The 17,532-nt window shown below is 45.2% G+C and overlaps 1 protein-coding gene across 2 annotated transcripts in view; it reads right to left on the bottom strand.

The window, feature by feature from the left end:
* Positions 1-4,418: 4,418 nt before the first annotated feature.
* The window catches only part of SSBP3 (single stranded DNA binding protein 3), a 186,509-nt gene continuing 173,395 nt past the window's right edge, over positions 4,419-17,532 (bottom strand). For both annotated transcript variants that reach the window (XM_029617538.1, XM_029617537.1), the window contains exons 12-18: positions 17,306-17,341; positions 16,630-16,684; positions 8,850-8,920; positions 7,933-8,011; positions 6,161-6,189; positions 5,515-5,616; positions 4,419-4,706 (exon numbers count right to left, since the gene is read on the bottom strand). In XM_029617538.1, the coding sequence (XP_029473398.1) occupies positions 4,677-4,706; positions 5,515-5,616; positions 6,161-6,189; positions 7,933-8,011; positions 8,850-8,920; positions 16,630-16,684; positions 17,306-17,341 (402 nt within the window). In that variant the 3' untranslated portion in view covers positions 4,419-4,676. The remainder of the gene's footprint in view (positions 4,707-5,514; positions 5,617-6,160; positions 6,190-7,932; positions 8,012-8,849; positions 8,921-16,629; positions 16,685-17,305; positions 17,342-17,532) is intronic.

The raw sequence follows: 17,532 nt of genomic DNA, 5'->3' as shown, positions 1-17,532 counted from the left end.
GTGCTTTTAGCAATTTTTTATTTGCATTCACCAACAAATTCTTCCCCTTACCAATGGAGTGGAGGAAGCCTAGTGGTTAGAGCAGCGAGCTATGACCCTAGAAACCAAGCTTCAAATCTTGCTGCCGCTCCTTGTGACCTTGGGCAAGTCACTTTCCCCTCAGGTACAAAATTAGTCTGTAAACCCTGTGGGGATAGGGAAGTACCTATAGTACCTAAATGTTATGCGCTTTGATGTACACTGTGAAGTGCCAAAAAGCAGAATACAAAAATCTAAATAAATTGACTATACATTATGGGTACGACAGTCATGTTCACCTTGAATCCTTTCTTCATTTGTTAAATATAATTGTGAGTGAATAGATGTCATTCTTAGTTTTTTCACTCAAGGTGGTTTATTCTTTATAGAGCACCTTTAATACAGTCACCCTATACCTCATGCAAGCTTTTAACCTTTTTAATTTCTAGTCTCCTCATTTTATCAGTTACCCTTTTAAAGTCCTTACCAGAGTAATTCCTATGTATTTTTCTTGCAGTGATTATCTCTAATTATGGTCACTTAACAAGCAGCTGCACCTGTATTCTCCCCGAGAATGAGCTGCAATTTCACACCCCCTCTCATTGGGTCTAGGACCAATTTTCCATGAAGTAGTCTGGTATAGCATTAAGCAACTTAACCCCAATACCAACTGAGTGAATGTCTCATCAGGGCCTGCGCAAGGAGACGAACCAAAATCTCCTACTGCGCTTCCACGTTTGTTACCGCATCTAATCTCTTCGCATTTCACAATCTTTCACCATGATGCTTAAGGGGAAAGTAACACACTCCTCCCGGTCCCACTTGGAGTTTCTATCTATAGAGATGCTAGAGAGCAAGCTGTTCCCGGAAGAATTTGTATGCTACTCGACTCTGAAATTCTCAACAAAGAACTACTACACCACCACCACGTCCAAAGGCTCTCTCATTTCAATAGATTTGGTACCCTGCCATCACCATTGGCCTAGTCCTTTTTTCCACCAGGTCTATGAGATGCTGATTATGTCAATATCAGCATCTAGTGCAATACTTTCTTTTTCATGCTAGCTGTGGCATAGACACCTATTTTTTTAAATTCTTTTTCAGAATCTGCTATCAGTTTATGCAGGTAAGTTAAAATTAAATTTTTGCTACATTCTCACTGTCATGACACTAAATTCCCCTTTTTAATGGTATCCTTTGCGGATACCCTGCTTTGAATCATGCGCTCCTGAGAGTGGCAGCTTTCTCCCATTACCTAATTTAAAAACAGCCTTTTTTTTAAATTCCATTTTGGTTAAGGTGGAGTTCACTGAATCCGAAAACCCAGCTCCTGACAACACTGTCTCATTCACAGAGTCGGAGGCCAGTGTTCAGCTTTTCTCTGGAGTCCTGCATGAGGAACTTTGAGCATTTCTGAAATTGCTATCCTGGAGATTCTGGATTTTTGTTTCTTACGTAGCAGCCTAAATTTAGCCACCAAAAACTCACTCCTGTACCTTTCTATGTCATTGGTACCTACATGGACCCTGACAGCTGGCTCTACCCCAACCTGCTTATGGTGCATGAGGTTGCTACCTTCACATTAGGCAGGCCCATCACCAAGCGATCGGCCAGCCACCCAGCTATCTACAGTTGTACTCATAAGTTTACATACTCCTCACACAATTTGTAAAATGTGTAGCATTTTAAGAAAACATGAGTGAACAGTCAAAATGCATGTGTATTTTTAATGTGCTTCAAATTAAATTATGCATCACCGAATAGCACAATCATTAAACAAACCATAGCAATAAGAGAAATAATAAAATGGTCCTGTTCAAAAGTTTGCATACCCTTATGTATTGCCCCCTTTTGCATCAATGACAGCTTGAAGTCTCTTGTAATAGTTGTGAACGAGGCCCTTTATTTTCTCATGTGGTAAAGCTGCCCATTCCTCTTGGGTAAGAGCCTCCAGATCCAGTAAATTCTTTCAGGCCGATACAGTAAAGTGCACTCAGCTGAGTGCACTGTTTAACCCAGGCTGGATGCACGTCTGCTACCACTTATACAATAAGGGGTTTAGCGTGTCCATAACACGTGGACAATTCCCCCCACCACAAAAAAAACAAAACTAATAGCACTCATCAGATGCAAATGCATGTTGATGAGGCTGTCATTCGCCCCAGATTCTGTGTGTAAAAAAAAAAAGTGCACCCAATCCACACATTTTACGCTCAGAAATTTCATATATGAAAAAGGTAGGGAGGTGGATGGGAAAAGGAAAACTAAGGCTCCAATTCCCAGTGGCAGATTCTATCACGCTACAACAGATTACTTGAATAAAAGAAAACACAAAAATATATACGGTTTAAACTAGGCAAGCAAACAGCACCATTCAGACAAGGAACAGTATTCACAGATTTGTCCCGAGTCTGTCAAATATTGCACAATACAAGAGGGGTATATTTTTCTCGAAGAGCAGAAAGCCTTCTGTCCAGACTTCATGCTATGCAGACAGCGGCCTCCATGGGCAGGGGTGGCCTGGGAATGCCACATGCCGCAGGATGACGACACAGAGCCGGACAAGACGCGACACAAGGTTATGGAGGGGAGTTGGAAAGAAGAGAGCCAACCCTGCATCCTCAGATTTCTAGCTCAGACCTGCCACGCCACCTCCCGCTCATAGCATCATTCCTAGTTGGGGCCCACTTGTGTCTCTGCTCACCAGTAACAAGGAAAACAGCACCAAAATATTCAGGTTTATGTTTATTACAGTATGAAGGAGGGGGGGAGGGGGAGAATGATTTCATACCAAACCATCCCCCACACAGACAATAACTTAGCTACCCATCTTAAAATACATTACCAGCCTCTCGATGCTCATGTTAACGACCTGTCCTGGAAACCAGGCCTGCATTAATACAACCAATCTTATTTTGCTCCCTGTTTAATTTTTTTTTTTTTTTTAAATGTAATTTGTTTTAAAAGGTTCACGTTTTATACATACGGATCTGAGTGCAACTATGAGACTGTCATTTCTTCCCCACTCCCCTTATAGTCCCCTCCCCCTATGTAATTTTCTTCTACAGATAAAGCACAAATAAAAATACCTAATGAAGGAAAATAATTTAAAAAGAAAAAAAAAAAAAGAGTCCTCTCACACCCCTTTCAGGGAGAAAAATGACCAGTCTCATGTTTTTTTTGCAATCAGTGTATTAAAAAAAAAAAAAAATTAAAAAAAAGAAAAAGAAAAAGGGTAACTCAAGCCTATCTTGTCAAAAACATCTCATGGAAGGGGTGCAGAAAATGACATCCCTTTAATAAAACATTACCAACAGATATCGAACACAAACTACAACATAGAATAATTACTGGTTTGCTTTCCTCTTATTATAGAGCCAGACTACAAGGTAAGAAAACACAGAAACAGTTACAATGTTCTCAAGAATCCGCACAAAGGTGAGGTCCAGGCAGATTACTATGTTACATAACATGATATACAGGGATCGGAGATGGAAATTTATCAAACCAAAAAGAGACCAGCTACAAGGCTTTGTGGGGGAGGGGGGGTCATGTCCAGAGATCCCCGCTCGGCCAAGCTCCCTCTCCAAGGGAAAGGCGGAGGATTTCACAGCAAACATACATCCTTCTCCTGAAAGGGATAAGATCACGTATGCATCCAGGTCCAAAACACGTAACCCCCCCTCCTCCCAACGAGATCACATTTGGTTAAAAAGGTGACGCTGGCGGGCTGAGAGATCACAGCATTTAAGTCCTCCCAGGTATCCAGCCCAGCCCCATCCTGTGCTACCACTATGGGTTTTTTTGTTTTTTTCCTGGGAGGCGGAAGGAGAGAGCCGGTTTCGGAGTGTCTCGACGGGTAGCGCTATAATCTCCGTGTACGCTAGGGGGGGGGGGGGGGAGGGGGGTCTGGAGGGGAGAAGCCCAATCAGCGTGTGCATGCCACAGTCTCAGCCAATAAGATCAGGAGTAGCTCTCCCCCTTCCCCGATCCTACCCGGGGGGGGGGGGGGGGGCAGAGGGACTGGGAAGGGAGGCTGCAGACCACCGTACGAGCAGGTGCCTTGTAGCTGGAAGAGGATAACCTTCTGCTGAGAAAGGGGGGGGGAGGGGGGGGGAATATACAAAAGAAACCGAAGGCCTTTGGAAAGAAAAAAACCACCACATGTAAACTGTCCAGTTTATTTAAAATAAAAAATACAAAAAAAAAAGGCTATAATGGAGACATGAGATTTCGGATGTAGACTAGGTTCCTCGCTTAGCACAGCACAAACGCACGACAGCTTTAAAGGGACACAGCAGAGAGGTGGAGTTGGGTGCTGGAGGCTTCCACATATTTCCAAAAAGGAAAAAAGAAAAAAAAAACTCAGAAAATAAGTGTCATGTACACATTTATAATCCTCCCAGAAGAAGGACTTGTCAGGTCTTGAAACTGTTTGTGTTTTTTTTTTTTTGTTTTTTTTTTTAAATCCTCTCATTGTCGTCCTTCGTGTTTTATGGAATAAAAAGTTCAGCCTTTTTATTGCATGAAACTAGAACTGGGGTGCTGCCCCCTTTTCCCCGCCCTGTCTTCCTTGCCAGCACACTCAGCTTCTCCTTGCATAAAGTCCTCTGTCTTGCAGGTGGCGGTGGTCCTGGAGAGGAGGGGAGTGCAGAGGATCAGACGCTCATGGTCATGCTGGGGGAGTACTGGAAGAGAGCAAAAGAAAGATCAGGACATGCTCTGCTTAAAAAGGGCTGGTTAACTGCGCTTATTTAATATTCTGTCTTTCAGGATTACATTCAGGTACTGTGGGGCAATTTCCCTGTCCCCAGAGGGCTCACACTTGTAGCTAAGGGATAACAGTGGGATATGACCCCTGGCTCTAACCACTAAGCTAATCCACTCCTCTGCCCCTTGAACATTCTCGTGCAAGCCATCCACCCCGGAGGTGGCTGCGTGTGCATCTTAAAAACCTGGTCCTAGCTGGATGACATCCCTATTGACTCCTTTCCTATGCAGGACGACCCACCTGTCCCCACCCTCCAAACACAACTCAGCTCAAAGGAACGAATGGAAAACCAGGAACATTCACAGCTTTTGAATGCAGTTCAAACCTGGATACAAAATGCACGGAAATACTAAATCCTGAAGTAGCTTTAAAAAGTGATTAACAGAGCCAAAAGTAAATAATTACACTTTTTAAGCAAGATCTAGCAAGTTGATTATTTTAAATAAATGGCCAAAAATGTTTTTCCCAAAATATATGTGTATATTTTTTTAAACACACTGAATGGCAAAATCACTGCACTATCATTACAAAGGGACCCACAAATAATAAAGGAGTCAAAAGCATCCCCTACAATTCATTCTGCAGTTGCAAAGTATTTTGGGGCGAGCCTGATCCTAGCACCTGAACACATGCCAGCCCCGGTGAGCTTCAGCAGGACCGGCCCAGTAACTCCCCGCCCTCCCCTTCCTAGCAGCTGCTGCCTGGCAGGGCGAGGCGAGACTCACGTTGTCATTCTGGAAGGAATGCAGGAAGCTGCCTGCCAGCTCTCCGTCGTCCCGTGGAGTGCCTGGCGGATTGCTAATACCACTTATGTTGTTTGGGGAATTCTACGGATGAGAAGGGTTTAGAATTAGTGCACCTTGCAAGCGGGAAAGCGCACATTTGTGTGCATGGATATCTCGCACTTCTACGTGGCTCTTCAGTTTCAGCTGGAGAGATGCTATTGTCTTGTGTCCTGGCTGGTTTGTTTTTTTTTTGTTTTAATTCCCCAGCCAGTCTGCGGCTGCCTGTGTAAAGCACAGAATCAGGCTGAACGCCTGAGGGCAGCACAATCAGATCCATGGGGGTAACAAACATCACTGGAGCACCCCAGTGAGAGTCTTCTGAGCTATAGGGTCCATCCAGGGCACGTAACATAAACCAGAGGATTCTACAGAAGGCTTCTCTCCTCTTATCAAAACACATGCACAGCTGGCAACCATGCCTGTCCAGGCCAAAATAGAGGAGAAATTGCACCAGCTAGAAGTAAACAGCTGGTTCTCCCTCCTGCCAGGAAACATTAAGAATAACATCTGGTGAGCAATCACACCACCACCAACCAGCACTACTCCCAACCACATGCAGCTGCACAGGCAGGACTGGTCTACTTACTTTAGATAGTCCATCCAGGTCTCCTGACCCTAGAAGAGAAATGAGAGTCCGTGCTGAGTCAGATCACCTGCTATATTTTATTTTCAGCTATCTGGCCGCCAATTATTCCATTAAGTATTTGCAGCTACTGTTGATGCCAGCGTTTCTATCATGATATAGTTACAGAGGGACAGGACACATCTTACTGGATAAGAATATCATGACATGCACGAGAGGCAGATGACACTGCATTAAATGAGCAGGGCTAAATCTCCTCCTGCACAGTACACCTTAGACACATCTGGTCTGGCTGGGAAAACAAACAGAACATCGCTTAAAAGCACATCAGACACAGAGGTGCTCCAGGACTTTACATATCAAACAGTTAAAGGAGGAAGTTCCATGGTGAAGGGGCTGGCCAAAAGGCACAGCCACAAGCTGCCAGGCTGGGTATCTCAAGCCCGGCTCCTGTTCCTCAAGCCTGATAAGGCTGGGGATTGCCGCAGAGGCAGTGTTCACGGCTCCCAGAGGGGAAGGGAGACCTAGGCATAACGAAACTGCAATACCTACTGACCAGGCACAGGGTGCACATGTCCCAAAGGTCTGTGGCCCCCCCCCCCCCCTGACCAAGGACTGTCACTGCAATGACTGGGGGCAGGGGAGCTCAAAACAGGAGAAAAATCTCTCCGGTGGTTGCGAATGAAGGATCGTGGCGCCGTTGCCTCAGCAGAGGCCATGCCGGTTGAGCTGGTAGCAGAAAGCAGCCGGAAAAACTGCTGGCCCCCCCCCCCCAAAAAAAAAAAAATTAAAACTGAGCTGATGGAGGATCTCTACGGCTGCTGGAAAAATAAAACACGAACCTTGACCAAAACCCAACAGTGTTTGTACACTGTCTGCATCAGCTCCCTTTCCTCACCTTCGCTAAGTATTCCTGTTTCAAAGGTTAATGCCAATAATCGAGCAGGGGCCTCTTGGTTCTCAACAAGGTCTATAATTAGCCTCAGGAGGTTAATGAGCCATTGCTCTTGACGTTGGAAACCTGTAATTCTTTTCATTAATGCACACTTTTGTCGGCCATCAGTTAAGCCTCCTCTCCTCAGCCATTTCAATAAGTAGACGACAGCAGGTCCAAGTTCTACTAAAACCGTAGCATGTTAGACTCATTGGAGCAATGTCCGACTGAATCCGCTCCGCTGCGGGGTTCTCGCAGTGCTATCAGTGCTATTATACTTTCCCCATCCCTCCCGCTCCAGGGTTACGTTCCAGAGTGATATTTCCAATGCAAGATTTGGGGTGCCTGATTCCTAGAGGTCTTTTTTCCCTAGACCAGTGGTATCCACTTTCAGTCCTTGAGGGCCACAAACGGCTCAGGTCTTTAGCATATCCCTAATGAATATGCATGAGATAGATGTGCTTACCAATGGAGGCAGTGTGCATGCAAATCTCTCATGCGCATATTCTTTAGGGTTATCCTGAAAAACCTCTCGAGGACTGAAGTGAATAAAGAACGGGAGAAAAGCCTTCATGATTCAGACCCTTGGGGGTCCGTTTTCCATAAAGATCCAGAGCAACGGGAAAAACCCTTTGAAACCTGGCAGTCATTTGATCACCTACTGGGGAAAAGAGAAAAGCAAGTTTGGCCAGCAGTTAATTGTTACCAGTGGCTTCTGGATTTCTCCCACACCACCTCGGAATCCTGATGATCAAGTGGCCAGCTGCTGCTGCTAGAAGCTGGTTACTCACTAGGGTTTGAAAGTTGCCAATGGCCCGTGGACAGATCCCACCCAGCTTACCTAGCGATCCATTCATGTGATGGGGTTCCATGCCACCCATACTCCCCATGGGGCCATCCGAGCCAGGTCCCATCGGGAACTGCAGAGAGAAGCACAAGAGGCCATCACCCCAGCTGGACAGCACAGTACATCCCAACGAGAGCACAAAGCACCAGCATGCTCGGTACATTTGTATTTGATTTTTTGGAATGAAAGAACATTGTCTCAGGGCAAATGTTTAAATACTGTAACACACCCCACTTACCTTTATTGTTAATAGATCAGATACACACACTAAACACTGGGATGATACCACTCAACAAGAAATGAAAAGTGTTCCTTGGCTTTGAGATACACATTTTTCAGAGCAAAGAGATTCCAAAACGGGTGGAGATGAGGCAGGGTGGTCATGATAAACTTGGCAGACGAGTTCCATCTGCTGTCAGATTGCACATTAGAAAGCCAGGCTTCCTTTTTGTTTTGAAACAGAGGCACACCCCTTCCAGCCTCGCCAGGAAGATGTCTGGGATCTCTGCTGAGAGGCCATGGATGGACAGCTGCAGACTTTTCACCATCAGGACTGCTCGTGTCTCATGCCACGCTCGCTCTCTGCCAGAAATCACGGTCCTTAATACAGAGGAACCCAAAAGTCATCTGGGATTTACAGATGTAGTTAGTGGGACTGGGCCATTTTTTGGGGGCATCAGTACCACATGCAGAGGAATTCCCAAATCCAGTCACTACAAAAACAGACATCAGGGCTGCTTTTGTACCATTCAGAAGCACACACAAGTTCAATATCCTCTGCTCCTTTATTTTCAACACCATTCCATAATAAATGGCTGAAATCAATTAAAGTGCTTTTCCCTCAGCAGCTGATTAAGTTAATTATGATTTGTGACTATCTGTGCTGTGTATTATCAGAGAGAGACACTCACATTTGGCCGGCTGCCTCCGGACGGCACAGGATTAATCATCGTGTAGATATTCTCGCTTGAATTTGTTGAATCTGTGAAAACAGTGAAGCACATTAAGCACAGTGAAGTTGCCAGTGCGAAAGGGGTGCTTGATTAATTCTTTTCTTAATTATAAAAGAACCCATGCCACTTCAACCCTTTCACTTTCTATTCTGTTACTACTACCAAACTCTCCCTGAGCGTTGCCATTTTCCAGGTGATTTTGCATTTAATGAATACTCAGAAGGTTCAGAACCTCAGGCGTGCAAGTGTGAAAACAATTCATTTACCCAACGGAATCTGGTTTGTGGGTGGAATTAAGAGGATCAAATTCTGGCTCAAAACATTTCTCCATACAACAATCGCAGTGCAGAACTAAATGGTAGACATGCATGTCACAGAAAAGAACCAGGTCCTTCTCTAAAGAATACTGCAAACACTGAACATTTGTAATGGAATTACTTAGCCCAAATGTGACTCCTCTGGCTAAGGATGTAACCAGAAGCTAGGCCTTAGTAGATTCATGGTTCTCACACTTACATACATCATGTGACAGTAACAACTGTGAAAACATAACAAGTAAACACCAGATGTGCAGAATCTGTGGGGAGGGAGTTAGAATTGCGAGAGAAAGCCTGTGTTTCTCAAAACACGGTTTCAGATATACAGATAGAAAAAGAGTATAACTAACAGGAAGCAGGGGAAGGAGATGACAGAGGGACAGACAGCAACAGAGTCTTCACTGACAGACACAATTCAGTTATATCAACATTGCAACTATTGCCTTTGCTATTTCTGTGTATTCTGCCTTGCTTTCTGGAAAGCAACTTAGCATTAATGATAAACGCTACTAATCCCGGTATTAAGAGGGAGAGCGTGAGCGAGCATCTCCTGAAGTAGCAGGACCTGTCAGGAGAGGAAGAGCAGCCTCTTATGTCTGTTTTTTTTTTTGGGGGGGGGGGGGTGAAATATCTTTATTGGCACAGATAGCAAATCAAAGAAAATGCTTTTTTTTTTCCTTTACTACACTCAGAGAACCTGCAACACTATGCCCAGAGTCCATTCCACAGACAGAAACCTACAAGTCCCAGATTTGCTCTCCAGTGATGGGTAGAGGGACTGTTCTTCCTGAGACTGGAGAAGGATTTTGCCAGAAATAAGTTCGGAGTACTCTTCAAAATGCAAGGGACAGAACCCTTTCTATATTTCCACAGTCACGGTGAGGGAGAAGCCATACTATCAGCATACATGGTCCTATGTCACACAGCTGAATGCTGCAGCTGTGAAATGCTAGGATACCCTCCACCATAGCTTACTAGACTATCCGCAGTTCTACGTCAGAGCTGAAAACTGCTATAGCAAGATTTCCCAAACCCATCCGGGAACTCCTGAGCTAATCAGGTCTGCAGGATTCCCAAATGAGTTTGCATGGGGTGTATTTGCCAATACTGGGTCTCCAATACAAGCAAGTATATCTGATGCATATTCATTATGAATATATACATCTCTAGGACAGGGTTTGGGAATCCCTGATCCATATAATCCCTTGCTGCCCAAAGAGATCAGCTGGAGGCCCAGTTCATTATTCACAGCAGGCTTTATTCTAGGGCTTACATGCCGTTTACTATAAAGGTTAATATTTAACGAATTATACCTCAAAATAAAAATTAGCTAATAAAATGACTGTGGTAATGAGTACCCCCTGCGGTAGCCTGCACACGTTACCCTGAAGCATACATGGCCTGAATGAAATGCACCTGTGTTTTCCGTTAAACTCAGACATAAAAGCACGAGTTATCAAGTCACCACTTTTAGCAACCAAAAAAGGCAAAACAGAGATGATAGGGAGAAATCCCGTACAGAACAAGAGGCAACCTGTCATTGATACCCTCTTCCCAAAAAGCAATGCACAACTACAGCCTAGGCAAGCGAATTACAATGAAAAATGACCGCCCCAGGCAAGAAAGAGAAGGTAAATAACAATGGACAGAGTTACCATGCCCAGCGCTAGCCCCTCTGTATTATGGGAGATTTATTTTCTTAGAGGACAAGCAGTCCGTTCCTCTTCACACACAGGTGACATCAAATGGAGCCTGGCACAGAAATTTGATGTTCAAGTTTCTTTTACCAGGCAATGGAGGGTAATGTAACTTACCAAGGTCACAAAGGATTTGAACCCTCACTTCCCTGGCTCTCAGCCCACTGCTCTTAACTACTAGGCGGCCAGTCCTGGAAATTTTGAACATGCCCTCCCTGGCATGTGCCGCATGCTATATTACCAGACAGCCACATGGGGGCCCCTTCAGTCTATAATTTAGCTTAGACTTGGAGAAAACAACTCCAAGAGGAGGTAGGAGAGTTTTATGAGGACTAATCCTGCTGTCCTCCGAGAACACCTGTTACAGGTAAGCAACTCTCACAGAGGACAAAGCAGGATGGTAGTCCTCACATATGGGGAATTCCTAGCTATAAACTGCCCCAAAGAAAAAAGGGAAAAAACTAATCAAGGAAGAGTGCTAATGAGCAAAATCTGTCATAAAAAAAAACCAAGATGCCTTTTTCTTTTAACTTTGTATCTTATAGAGGCAGCCTGAAATCAAAATAACTGGCCCTAGGAGAGATGGAGTTGGGTTCTACACCTCAAGAGGGATTTCTCAGTGCAGACTGGCTAAACCTGACTCATCAGGTGTCCCTGTACAAGCAATAGTGCAATACAAACGTATGGAAAGAACGCCACGTTGCACTTTGCAAGTCTCCATGGAGGCTAATATAGGAGCGATAGCAATGCTGCCACAGCTCTGACAGAGCCTGGACATTACCCATCACATGCAGGCCTGCCTGGACATAACAGGAGGAGATGAAATCTGCTACTGAATTGGATAATGCGCATCCGGCAGCAGAAATCACAGGTTTCCTGGTGTCAAAACAAATCAAACACTGGGTGGATTTTTCCAAGGGCCAAAGCTCTCTTGCGCTTGTTCACCTTGTGATCATGAGGCCTGGGTACTAGATGAACAATTTGCTTCTGTTATGTCCTGTCCTCAATCCAGAGCTGGTTACACCACAAACTAGCACTCAATATCAATACATTCAAAATCATTCTATCACAATATCTGCATGACAATACTCCATCTGTTCTTCATTTCAAAGACTATCATATTGCTATCTTGAACACTGTCCGTAGTCTTGGCATTTTGATTGATTCTTCTCTGCTCTCACAGGCTCACATAAATGTTGTTTCTCGCTCTATATTCTTTAAAGTTCACCTACTCCATCACCTCAAAGGATTGTTGGAACCATCTGACTTCCATACTGTCCTTCAAGCCTTCCTCTTTTCCAGTCTTGACTACTGCATTTGCTCCCAATCTTCTACCAGATTCAGTACAAACTTGTAATCACAATCCAAAATCTGTTGAGCAACATCACCTCTCCTTGAATTTCCTCAACATTAAAGATACATACTTCATCTCGACCACTCAGATCTGCATCCCAAGTTCTCCTTGATATACCCTCCTTTAAACTAACTCACCTTGAGACCCGTGGATGGGCTTTTTCCACCGTTGGTCCTACTCTCTGGATCTCGCTCTTGGTACACATAAGGAACTTGAAAGACTCAATTTTCAAGAAGGAATTCAAAACTCATCTATTTAAGAAGGCATTTGAAGGGAATTAATGTTTTGGCAATTCCTTCTTCTGTCTGGATGCCTCTAGTCAATCTTGATTGTTCATTGTTTTATCTATTCTGTTAATAATATTGCTTTTATTGTGGATGTGTAAATTATACCCTGCCCTGAACTTTGGAAGGGCGGGTTATACATTTTTTAAATAAATAAGTGAGCTAGTTCCGCATGAAATTAACAACTAAAAGCTGTAGAGAGATGGGTTTACCTTCTACTTGGTTGTGGTAAGTGCCAATTGCACTAAGGGGAACCCTGAGTTGGTTTTAAGACCAGACTCTGAAAGATATAGAAGGTAACAGAGCAGTTTTTGCATAGAGCAAGAGAAAGGATCTACGGTCTCTCCTTCACACCAAAAGACAAACCTCATCCACTTCAAGCCACAAGTTCCTTGTGAAGTCCTTTCTGGAAACCAGACCACCATGAGATATATCCTAAGGAATATCCAGGGGTCATCCAGGCTGTGAGGGCAGAACAGCCCCTGATCTTGGGTGATGAGACAAGGGGAATTCCCCAGCCTGATTGGATCTTTGATGAACATCTGCAGGAATGAAACCCAAATCTCTCTCAACCTATAGGGCACTATGAAAATTAGTTCTGATCTGAGTTTTAACAAAGTCTTTGCCATTAGAGGAATTGGAGAATATGCATACAGTAGATACTGACCCTAATTCTGGGCACAGATACCCAAAACCTATTTGCCTCAAGTTCCCTCTACATGCACCTCCTGAAGGATCTCATGGATGGGGACTGCCATAGTATCTTAAGCAGGCTCCATAAACTGGAGGACGTCAAGCATCCTAGTTCTGGACTCTACCTCCTTATGCAATGAAAACTGAAAGGCATCTGCAATTCTTTTAATAAAATTAAAAAGGAGAGATCCTTCTCCTTTCCTGTGAAGGAGAGAGTCTAAGAGAAGACCTGTTGACCTCCCCTGATCACAGAAATCCTCAAATCCATATCTGTATTCTCAAGAGTATTCAGAGTCTGATCCTGACTGGTAGGCTATTAGACAAGGCTTCAGAGATGGGTGTGCTTATCTGTTAGGGCCTAGACTCCGATGGACTCCTGCACCTTGGTGACGTTTCCTCCAATTATGGGTTGGAGATTACCGTTAGTGTGGCGGTATCATCAGGTCTGTTCTACCGAGCACCTGCAGGGATTCCAGTAGTGACTGGACATCTGTTTGCAGGGCTACACATGCAGTCAATGCCAGTGCACCGATGCTCTGAATCTTACGATCCGAGGCCTTTTTCCTAGACAGCTCCTTCTCAAAGATTGCTGATGTCAACATGGCTTGGGAGGCAGGAGCAGAAGCCACATCTTCCTGGGATACCAGAGGTGATTTGGTGGCTGACACAATCCCCAGGATTGTACAAAGAATGAGCGCTTCTCACTGCGAGAATGCCTCAGGGGATTCAAGGCTGCCACCAAAACATCCCCATTCCCAGCATCGCTTCAATGTTTAAAAGAAAACTGCCATTGGTGCCACCTCAATGCACCAATCTCAATGAATCTTGTGGCCAGTGAAAGAATGAAAACTTACAAACAACTAAGTAACCTACAGGCCGATACAGTAAAGCGTGGCCACGGTTACCCTGCTTCTAACCCGCTTTATACCCACAATTTGGCCGCGTAAGTCCAACCCATGATTCACTATCCCTTTTAATTCATCCTTACCGCTTCTTTAAATCAACGCCCGCGGCATGTATATGAGATGTAAACGATCGGATTAGCTATTCCCTCCCATACAGTAACGTGCGCCCTGATTATCGGCTTTTTAACCTGTAGTTTTGCTGCGCGTTTAACCTGCTAATTTACCGCCTACCCTTACCCCGGCGTTAGTGTGGAGCGTCAGGCAAGCCCCGGCAGAGAGAGACAGCAATAGGCAGGCTCCGGTCAAAATTGACTCGACAGGTTATTAAAGCAAATGTGAATAAAGTACAACAAAAGCAAACTGACTGCAGGTGAATGACAAACAGTCCCCTCAACCCCCCCCCCTCCCGAAGCAAGGCGCACGGCGAAAATCGACTCAACATGTTATTAAAGCAAATGTGAATAAAGTGTCACAAAAGTAAACTTACTGCATGTGAATGACAAACAGTCCTCTCTCCCCCCCTCCCGAGGCGCGCACCGCGGCTCCCTTGAGCACCCAAATTGCACGTACAGGCGTGCGTTCATCCACCTTCGCCGGCAGGGGCTGCTGGAAGCCGCTTTCGCCGCCGGCTGCCCCCGGGAGGCAGGGGAGCCGTGGTGCGCGCCTCGGGTGGGGGGGGGGGGGGAGAGAGGACTGTTTGTCATTCACATGCAGTAAGTTTGTTTTTGTTGCACTTTATTCACATTTGCTTTAATAACATATCAAGTCGATTTTCGCCGTGCGCCTTGCTTCGGGAGGGGGGGGGGGGGGGGGAGAGGACTGGCAATCCCCGATGCCCGAGCGTAGGAGAACCATCCACTTCCTGGTACCTGTCATTTCAAATGTCATTTGAAATGACAGGTACCAGCACACCCAGGATACTGTATAGGCGCTGTATAGTGCTCTATACAGTAAAATGGATTGCTCAGGCCTACCGCTTCATGGACGCACTTTGGACGCGGCTTGCATTTGCGTCTAATTTAAATACTGTATCGAGCGGTATGTGATCCGAACTGTGCGTGTGGCAAACGAGGGTGCGCCCGGCACTGCCGCACTCTAACGCGTCCTTACTGCATCGGCCTTAGGTGACTAAAAGGAGAAGATGATAGACCATGGGACCCTTTTCTTAATTAGAACAAGATGGATTCCTGCACTTTTAGCAAGCAGATTGCTCCTTAACAGCAGGAGAGACAAAGAACCATGGAAAAGTGGAGAGTGAAGGGGCCCTCGTGTGGACACAGGGGAGTATAGCATGTTGCACATGTCCAGCAGGGCATGTTCATAGTTCAAAGTTTAAAGTTTCCCTGCCAGGCTCCATCTGATGATGTTGCCTCGTGTGTGAGAGCTGCCGTCATGCTTGTCCTCTGAGAAACTCCCTTTCCAGGGTTTAAAAAAAAATGCTGAGCTGTAGGACGCCTACTTTGTGGATCTTCTCAGCACTGGCATCACGGTTTACATCTAAGCACTTAAAATCACTAGTTATGGTAAAAGATCATCTTAAAATCACATGAATGTACAGGCAGACACTTATTGGGTAGCTGACAGTCACCAACGCACACCCTGTTGTGTCTTATTACTTAAATAACTTCCTCATATAGTTTTTAACTAATCAATGACATAGCACAGGAGCAGACACTACCTACCTGCCCTAGAGCATCCTATCAGGCAGAGACAGAACGGTATAAGTGACTGGTGAGATCTCAGCTGAAACAGTGTCCCCAGGTTGAGGCCAAACCACCGAAAGGACAAAGTGGAAGCAGCCCAGAGAAAAGCTACTACAATGGTGCAAAGTCTGCACCAAAAGCCTTATGAGGGAAGACTTAAATATGTGCACCCCAGAAGAGGAGGAGGAGAAGGGGGTGGGCAGGAATATGAAAGATATTTTAGATACCTCAAAGTTATAAAGGTGGCACAAGAAGCAGACTAGATGGGCCCTACAGTCCTTACCTGCCATCACAGTCTATGCTTCCATGAGCAGGGGGGGGGGACGGGACCTGGAGAACGAGGCCAGCGCATCCTGCCATCAGTTCACCTCCATTTTCACAGCTGATTTCTGTATTTTGCAATCCCCCCCACGAGTGTCTCTGCTGGCTGTTTGCAGTATGAATATTGCACAGCACAGAAGAGACAGTAAAACCAGTGCCTTAGCAAGGCCTGCAGCACTGCAGCAGGAGAGGATGGGCAGGTCAGAGGCAGCTTCCCACCTTCAGCTGTTGCCATCTTTGGGCATTTCTGTAACCAACAAATGTGGGGGGGGGGGGGGGGGGGTGAGTGGGCACCCAAAGCAGGGAGCTGGGATTTCCACTGGAATCTCAAGTCTGCTCCAATCCTTCCTTCATGCTTTAACTTCCTCAGAAATCAAAACCTCGCTTGCATTCAGAAACACCAGGAGGCCGGGCAAGGGCCGAGGACGCGCTTCGTCACATGCGACAGACTTTTTTTTTTTTACCTGCAGGACTGGGCATGATCGGCGTTCCCGGAGGACCTCCGCCGCCAGGGGGCCCCTGTGGGTTAGATTAAAGAGACATCAGAACCTGTCTGGAATAACACACCCCCCTCCTGCAAAAGGCTGGTAAGATCCTGCTGCCGTCAGCAGAAGGCTGCTCAGCCAGGCATTAATCTCCGGCTGAAACCTAGGATGCTCTCTCTCTCTTAGCCAACGTGCAAGTCCCTGGCTAAACTCGGAGAAAAAAGCGATCTGGTGTTATACCAAGTGCCGGAGCAGGGAAGAAGGCAGCTCCATCATCCTGCTGCCAAAAGGCAAATTAAACTGGGTGTTGGGAGGGGGGAACCTTCCATGCCTGCATGCAGAGTTTGTCTGTGGGTCCGAAATAATCGCCTCGGATGTTGTTACTTTTTGCACGAGGTTATTATAACTAAATGAAAGGGAAACCTTATTTCAATTTATAACCTGTTTTTCATGCAAGTTCAAGGTGAGGAACAACAATCATTGTAAAATATAAAACAAGAAGTAAAACAAAGTATAAAAAGTTACTAAAAAAAAAAAAAAATAGCAAATGATAAAAGTAAAACTACCATCAATAATAAAATAAAATCCATGCAATAAAATCTTTACAGTTATTGTGTCAAAGAAGCTAAAACAAAGCACTTTTTATATTACTTACCACATATGTGCCGGGTGATGAAGAGGAGTACGGAATCTATAAACAGGACATTGCGAGAAAATTATAACCTCTGTAATGCAGCATTACACCCAGCTTTAACAACCCAGTCCTTGCAATGTTAATGTCTCTCATACACTGTTACGCCCTGGGAGAAAGCCTACCCAAAACCCACAGTTCCCATCCCCCCACCTTCCGGGACAAAACCACGGCATAATCTACCCCAGCTG

This window comes from Rhinatrema bivittatum, chromosome 10, assembly GCF_901001135.1.
Source record: "Rhinatrema bivittatum chromosome 10, aRhiBiv1.1, whole genome shotgun sequence".
Lineage (NCBI taxonomy): Eukaryota > Metazoa > Chordata > Amphibia > Gymnophiona > Rhinatrematidae > Rhinatrema > Rhinatrema bivittatum.
The sequence above is the reverse complement of the archived record's forward strand: the minus strand, read 5'-3'. Positions and strand labels throughout refer to the sequence as shown.